The 8716-nt window shown below is 34.8% G+C and overlaps 1 protein-coding gene across 1 annotated transcript in view; it reads right to left on the minus strand.

Moving 5' to 3' along the window:
- The window catches only part of golga7bb (golgin A7 family, member Bb), a 44055-nt gene extending 35559 nt beyond the window's left edge, over positions 1-8496 (minus strand). Inside the window, exon 1 of the mRNA XM_062058184.1 lies at positions 8407-8496. Coding sequence (XP_061914168.1) covers positions 8407-8418 — 12 coding nt within the window. The 5' untranslated portion in view covers positions 8419-8496. The remainder of the gene's footprint in view (positions 1-8406) is intronic.
- Between the last annotated feature and the right edge of the window lie 220 nt (positions 8497-8716).

The raw sequence follows: 8716 nt of genomic DNA on the forward strand, positions 1-8716 counted from the left end.
TATGTGACCTGGCACTTCAATTTATGTGGCCTGCTATGTCATTTTATGTGACCCGCAACCCTTATTTTATGTGGCCTGCTACTTCATTTTATGTGACCTGCCAACTCATTTATGTGGCCTGCTATGTCATTTTATGTGAACTGTCACCTCATTTTACATGCCCTGCTACATCATTTTGTGTGACCTGCCAACTATTTTTTTTGGTGGCCTGCTACTTCATTTTATATGGCCTGCTACTTCATTTGATGTGACCTGTCAACTCATTTATGTGGCCCGCTATGTCATTTTATGTGAACTGTCACCTCATTTTATGTGGCCTGCTACTTCACTTTCTGTGACCTGCCAACTAATTTTATATGGCCTGCTACTTCATTTATGTGGTCTGCTACTTCATTTTATGTGACTTGCCAACTCATTTTTGTGGCCCGCTATGTCATTTTATGTGACCTGTCACCTCATTTTATGTGGCCTGCTACTTCATTTGATGTGACCTGCCAACTAATTTATGTGGCCTGCTATGTCATTTTATGTGACCTGTCACCTCATTTTACATGCCCTGCTACCTCATTTTATGTGACCTGCCAACTAATTTTAAGTGGCCTGCTACTTCATTTTATCATGGCCTGCTACTTCATTTGATGTGACCTGCCAACTCATTTATGTGGCCCGCTATGTCATTTTATGTGAAATGTCACCTCATTTTATGTGGCCTGCTATGTCATTTTGTGTGACCTGCTAACTAATTTTACATGGCCTGCTACTTCATTTATGTGACCTGTCACATCATTTTACATGACCTGCTACGTCATTTTATGTGACCTGCCAACTATTTTATATGGCCTGCTACTTAATTTATGTGGCCTGCTACTTCATTTTATGTGACCTGCTACTTCATTTATGTGACCTGCCAACTCATTTTATGTGGCCTGCTATGTCATTTTATGACCTGCTAACTAATTTTATGTGGCCTACTACGTCATTTTATGTGACCTGCTAACTAATTTTATGTGACCTGCCACATAATTTTACGTGGCCTGCTATGTCATTTTATGTGACCTGCTAACTAATTTTACATGGCCTGCTACTTCATTTATGTGACCTGTCACATCATTTTACATGACCTGCTACATCATTTTATGTGACCTGCCAACTAATTTTATATGGCCTGCTACTTCATTTATGTGGCCTGCTACTTCATTTTATGTGACCTGCTACTTCATTTTATGTGACATGCCAACCCATTTTATGTGACCTGCTACTTCATTTTATGTGACCTGCCAACTCTTTTTATGTGGCCTGCTATGTCATTTTATGTGACCTGCTAACTAATTTTATGTGGCCTACTACGTCATTTTATGTGACCTGCTAAATAATTTTATGTGAACTGCCACAACATTTTATGTAGCCTGCTATGTCATTTTATGTGACCTGCCAACTAATTTTATATGGCCTATTTCTTCATTTATGTGACCTGCCAACTAATTGTATGTGGCCTGCAACTTCATTTTCTGTGGCCTGCTACTTCATTTATGTGACCTGCCAACTCATTTATGTTGCCTGCTATGTCATTTTATGTGACCTGCCACCTCAATTTACATGCCCTGCCACACAATTTTCAAGTGGCTGGCAACAATCACGGTGCGAACACCAAATGGTAGGAAAAAGACACAGAGGCCAACGACCACTGTAGGAATAATAAAGAACATTATTTTAACTCTATCCAAACATGTAACTTTAGCTACTTTTTTGCAAAACAAATGCCGCAAAGCATGCTGGGAAACTGGAAGACTGATGGCGGCTCCCAGCATGCTTTGCGACACCTTTTAAAAATTTTAACCTCGCTTTTACCCAAAATAAAGTCAAATGTTAATTTTGGGAGGTGCAGTTTGAATGCTTTGCTGTCATTTCTACATAAGCAGGCCGAGTACTTTTCTTCTCCGTGCTGTTTCACTGACAACCAGGAATAGAATCCACACCTCTATTTTAGTCTGCTAACAGCACAGAACTTACAGCCACAGCCGCTAGATTGCTCCGTCAGACTTCCACCTCGGTATGCCTCCCCCTGCTCATCATAATGAACATGTTGCTCTATTAATAGAGGCAATTAACAACAACGCGCTGGAAAACAAGCGCATCATTTATCACGGCGACAAGAAGAGAGCCAAGAGTCAAGTTCATTTAAATATTGCATAGGTCTTTTGCAGACATTTGTGTCTGATATGTGAAGAAAATGCTGTGCGGTAAAAAATGGTAAAATGTAAAAAAAAAAAAAAGAAAAAAAGTTTGCTGATGGCACAGTTGCATAATGTCACTTTTTCAAATGGTGAAACTCATCCTTGCAGCACGTAAAGCCAACTGTGGGACAGATTATATTCCTTGAACCTTTTCTCATTTGCAATAATCATTTGTACCACTGAAATGTTATCTTGTGCACTCTTATAATCATTTATTTCAACTCGCACACAGTATTACAAAAAAATGACAAACACTTAAGCATAGGTTTATTGCTTTTTCATGTGGAATTTAATGGGATTTGTATTATTATTATTATAATTTATGAGTATTATCAGTATTAGAAGTACTGTAGTAGTCAGGGGTGTAAAACTTGTTTTTATTAAAGGCAATTAAAAGAGATATATATGAAAATAAACATCAATAACATTGTTACACATTTTTAAATTTTTTAAATTATAATAATAATTATTATATAATATATATTACAATATTGATTATTATTAATTATTTTGATTATTACATGTTTTAGAAACATATTGATGGATAACTTGCTTTGAAATCATAAGTCAAATCATAAGTCAAGGTTTAGTATTTATTTTTGATGATTAAAAAAAAAAAAAAGTATATATATATATATATATATATATATATATATATATATATATATATATATATATATATATATATATATATATATATATATATATATATATATATATATATATATATATATATATATATATATATAAATGCTTCGTCGCATGATCAGATAATATTAAAGGAGATAACTTTTTAGGTGAAAATTTAAATAACAAATACGTTTAGCCAGAAATTGCTTTATAATTTGCAGCCTTTTCGCAGGCCTTCAGATTTGCTGCTCTGTGGTCTTGGAATGACTTACAAGAGGATCTGAGTTTACCTGAACAAATGTAATGTTGTCCAAAAAAAAAAAAAGATTTTCAGATTAATTGCGAGTTTTATTTGTAACGATTCTTAATCGATATGGGGAAAAAATAAAAAATAAAAATAAAAATACAAATAAAAATGATATATATATATATATATATATATATATATATATATATATATATATATATATATATATATATATATATATATGTATATATATATACATATATATATATATATATGTATATATATATATATATATATATATATATATATATATATATATATATATATATATATATATATATATATATATATATATATATATATATATATATATATATATATATATATATATATATATATATATATATATATGTATATTTTTTATTTATTTTTTAATTTTTTTTAAATTTTTTAATTTTTTTTATTTTTTTTATTCAATCTGTCCTGGCCAACCACTCATGAAAATCATATTGTTGATGTAGAAAATCATATCTGCTGTACATATCTACTTTAGAAAAGAGAAGTGTTGGATATTCTTGATGCCTTATTTGTATTTGACTTAATTAAATGTTTGGGAAGCGTTTTATCAAACAAAACCAGTTTTCTTACAAAGTAATATAGAAATTGATCAGAGCTGTTTATCTATTTTATGGAGGAATGTAGTTGTTCATAGAACTAGTATCCAATTATTATTAAAAAAGTATAGATTTTGAATCAAGAATTGTTTTGAATCGAGAATCGATTCTGAATCGAATCCAATCGTGTGGTGCCCAAAAATTCCCAGCCCTAGTAATAATGTAAAAGCCATATTAAATGATGTGGCTCCCGTGTCATGATCTTATGTGACAAATAAAATAAAACTTCTGTCATATTGTTTTTGTTCCATTCCCTTGTAGCCTCTCTTTTACCACTTCTGTCTGACCGCTGACTCTCTCTCAGAATCAGAATCAGAATCAGCTTTATTGTCATTACGCAGGGTAACGAGATTGAGGCCATTCCATACAGTGCGATAAAACAAGTGTACACTCTATACAGAGGGTCCCTAATTGGCAATCAGGACACACATGTTCCGAGTAGCAAATCAGGATTCTTTCTATACCAGCCTTAATCATTGTGCTTTTTGCTTTGTTCCTCTATACACCCTAGCTTTCCCTATCCTTCCTGTGCACGATTTTTTGTCATTAAACATAACGTAACACATTGAGTTTGACACCTGTGTCCTACATCATTGTTGTTATTATTATGTAAACAATCTATTTATTGATGATCTATTTCCGCATGCTGGCTCCTAGAGCCAACAGAAATCTTGGAAACAAGCATTCAGATATGCTCCTCCGTGGTCTTGAAATGACTTACAAAAGGATCTGAGGTTACCTGAACCGATTACTTTGGGGGAATTTCAGTTCATTTTAGAGGATTGGCAAACCAGTTCTATTGGGCATAGTTTTTTACTGACACCTTTTATATTATTTTGACTCATCACATATGCTTGTGTCAATGTTGTAAGTAATTTGTATTTCTAACTGCTGTTTTGTTGTTGTTATATGTATTTATGTACGTTTGTAAGTTTGTTTTGCTGCCCTCTTGGCCAGGTCGCTCTTGGAAAATACATTTTAATCCCGATGAGTCTTTACCTTGTTAAATAAAGGATATTACTTGATTGATTGATGAAAAAGCAAAGTGGTTTTCAAGACTCTGTTATGGTGACAACTAGGGTCGTACGGTATACCGGTATTAGTATAGTACCGCGATACTAATGAATCATATTCGGTACTATACCGCCTCTAAAAAGTACATTTTAACAGAAGTGCAGATAGAACATGTTAAAAGAGAAAGTAAGTAGATCCATCCATCCATCCGTTTTCTACCACTTATTCCCCTAGGGGTTGCGGGGGGCACTGGAGCCTATCTCAGCTACAATCGGGCAGAAGGCGGGGTACACCCTGGACAAGTCGCCACCTCATCGAAGAAAGTAAGTAGATATTAACAGTAAATGAACAAGTAAATTAGTAATTCATTTTCTACCACTTGTCCTTAATCATTTTGACAAAATAATAGAATGGAAAATGACACAATATGTTACTGCATATGTCAGCAGCTAAATTGGGAGCCTTTGTTTGCTTACTTACTAATAAAAGACAAGTTGTTTTTTATATTCACTAATTTATTTAAGGACAAACTTGCAATAAGATACATATGTTTAATGTACTGTAAGATTTTTTGTTAAAATAAAGCCGATAATGCAATATTTTTGTGGTCCCCTTTATTTAGAAAAGTACCGAGAAGTATCGAAATAATTTTGGTACCGGTACCAAAATATTGATATCGGGACAACACATCAATGAGTTCTGCATGGTTAACCCTCAACACAATATTGTTAAATTAACACCTATTTCACTGTGCATTATCATTATCGTTCTAAATATATATATTTTTAAATACAGTTCTTGTATCACACCTGAAAAGTAATGATGTTTGTATTTATTTTTCATACACATAAATGGGCCATTTGGTGTATAGTACAGTGCATATCAAGAGTTGGGACAGTATCTAATATTTATACTGTGAACAACAAGGAGATGAAGTAACAGGTACAAAATACTTCAACTTGCCATTTATAATTGATGGGGCCAAAGCCATTTCATTGACATTCTTCCACATTGCTGTGTACAGTATTGCAAGCATATGGCACAACTAATCTGCAGTCGCGATCAAAAGTTTACATACACTTGTAAAGAACATAATGTCATGGCTGTCTTGAGTTTCCAATAATTCCGACAACTCTTATTTTTTTGTGATAGAGTGATTGGAGCACATACTTGTTGGTCACAAAAAACATTCATGAAGTTTGGTTCTTTTATGAATTTATTATGGGTCTACTGAAAATGTGATCAAATCTGCTGGGTCAAAAGTATACATACAGAAATGTTAATATTTGATTACATGTCCCTTGGCAAGTTTCACTGCAATAAGGCGCTTTTGGTAGCCATCCACAAGCTTCTGGTTGAATTTTTGACCACTCCTCTTGACAAAATTGGTGCAGTTCAGCTAAATGTGTTGGTTTTCTGACATGGACTTGTTTCTTCAGCATTGTCCACACGTTTAAGTCAGGACTTTGGGTAGGCCATTTTAAAACCTTCATTCTAGCCTGATTTAGCCATTCCTTTACCACTTTTGAGGTGTGTTTGGGGTCGTTGTCCTGTTGGAACACCCAACTGCGCCCAAGACCCAACCTCCGTGCTGATGATTTTAGGTTGTCCTGAAGAATTTGGAGGTAATCCTCCTTTTTCATTGTCCCATTTACTCTCTGTAAAGCACCAGTTCCATTGGCAGCAAAACAGGCTCAGAGCATAATACTACCACCACCATGCTTGACGGTAGGTTTGGTGATCCTGGGATTAAGGCCTCACCTTTTCTCCTCCAAACATATTGCTGGGTATTGTGGCCAAACAGCTAAATTTTTGTTTCATCTGACATAACATGGACAAAGATAAGACCTTCTGGAGGAAAGTTCTGTGGTCAGATGAAACAAAAATGGAGCTCTTTACAAGTGTATGTAAACTTTTGATCGCGACTGTATATGACACCTGCATGCACAGTAAGGTCGGCATATGCCGCTAACCTGAAGTCATTATTACAGCAACTGAGGCGGCCGTGCTTGAACGTGACATCACCAAGGGCACAGGATGTTTCCACTTAACTACACCTGCACAACGTACAGTAATGCGATCGAATGTGTGCAAACGTACAGGACTGAATCACACCGAGATGTATTTAGTGACATAAGAGAGGGAAATTATGAACATTATGCAAACTACAACTACACGAATAAACATTTAGTAAAAGTGTCAAACTCTTTATAATAAAGGCAGAATGAGATTCTGCAGGTGTACCTAATGTTGTGTCCGGTGAGCATACCATATACAGTATGTATATATATATATATATATATATATATATATATATATATATATATATATATATATATATATATATATATATATATATATATATATATATATATATATATATATATATATATATATGTATATATATATATATATATACCGTATTTTTCGGACTATAAATCACAGTTTTTTTCATAGTTTGGCCGGGGGTGCGACTTATACTCAGGAGCGACTTATGTGTGAAATTATTAACACATTACCCTAAAATATCAAATAATATTATTTAGCTCATTCACGTAAGGGACTACACGTATAAGATTCCATGGGATTTAGCGATTAGGAGTGACAGATTGTTTGGTAAACGTATAGCATGTTCTATATGTTATAGTTACGGTAAAAAAAATAAAATAAATAAATAAATAGTTACGGTATTTGAATGACTCTTACCATAATATGTTACGTTAACATACCAGGCACGTTCTTATTTGGTTATTTATGCCTCATATAACGTACACTTATTCAGCCTGTTGTTCACTATTCTTTATTTTAAATTGCCTTTCAATATATATATATATATATATATATATATATATATATATATATATGTACTCCTCAAAGCATTTATACAATAATGCCAACTGTATTCTCTAACATCATATATTAATGGAAAATATGGCAGCAATGACTTTCAATATGCTGCATTGGAGGAGAGTGAGACCGCCCCTGTCCATGGTGCTGATAGCCCACCTCCAAAGACATGCACCTGGGGATAGGTTGATTGGCAACACTAAATGGGCCCGAGTGTGTGAATGTGAGTGTGAATGTTGTCTGTCTATCTGTGTTGGCCCTGCGATGAGGTGGCGACTTGTCCAGGGTGTACCCCGCCTTCCGCCCGAATGCAGCTGAGATAGGCTCCAGCACCCCCCGCGACCCCAAAAAGAGACAAGCGGTAGAAAATGGATGTATATATATATATATATATATATATATATATATATATATATATATATATATATATATATATATGTACTCCTCAAAGCATTTATACAATAATGCCAACTGTATTCACTAACATTATATATTAATGGAATATATGGCAGCAATGACTTTCAATATGCTGCATTGGAGAAGAGTGAGACCGCCCCTGTCCATGGTGCTGATAGCCCACCTTCATCAGTGCCCTTAATTAGATGCCTTCACAAACATGCAAACAAGATCCTATAATAATCAATACAACAAACGCACAGGCAGTCGTCAATCATTCAGCATGCCGCAGTAACATCAGGACAAGTGTGACTTTTGTCTGCCGAAACGCTGAAGAAGAAGAAGAAGAAGGAGCATGTCTCACCTCTGTCGCCATGTTGCTGCCGTGGATGTGGAATGTGTCCCGCGTGGAAGATGACACGCGTCTGCTCGTGTGGTTGGAAGTGCGGCTCGAGCAGCCTGGCGGGTGAAGACAGCAGTGTGTGTTCTGGCGTGAGCATGCGCTTGTTGGGATTTATATGTGTGTGTGTGTGTGTGTGTGTGTGTGTGTGTGTGTGTGTGTGTGTGTGTGCGTGCGTGTGAGAGAGAGAGTGTGTGTGTTAGGTTTTCATTCAAGTATTTTGCAAGAAATGAAGGTTATCTTATGTTTGTTATTATGACTGATAGACAGTGTA

This window comes from Entelurus aequoreus, linkage group LG09 (genome assembly GCF_033978785.1).
Source record: "Entelurus aequoreus isolate RoL-2023_Sb linkage group LG09, RoL_Eaeq_v1.1, whole genome shotgun sequence".
NCBI lineage: Eukaryota > Metazoa > Chordata > Actinopteri > Syngnathiformes > Syngnathidae > Entelurus > Entelurus aequoreus.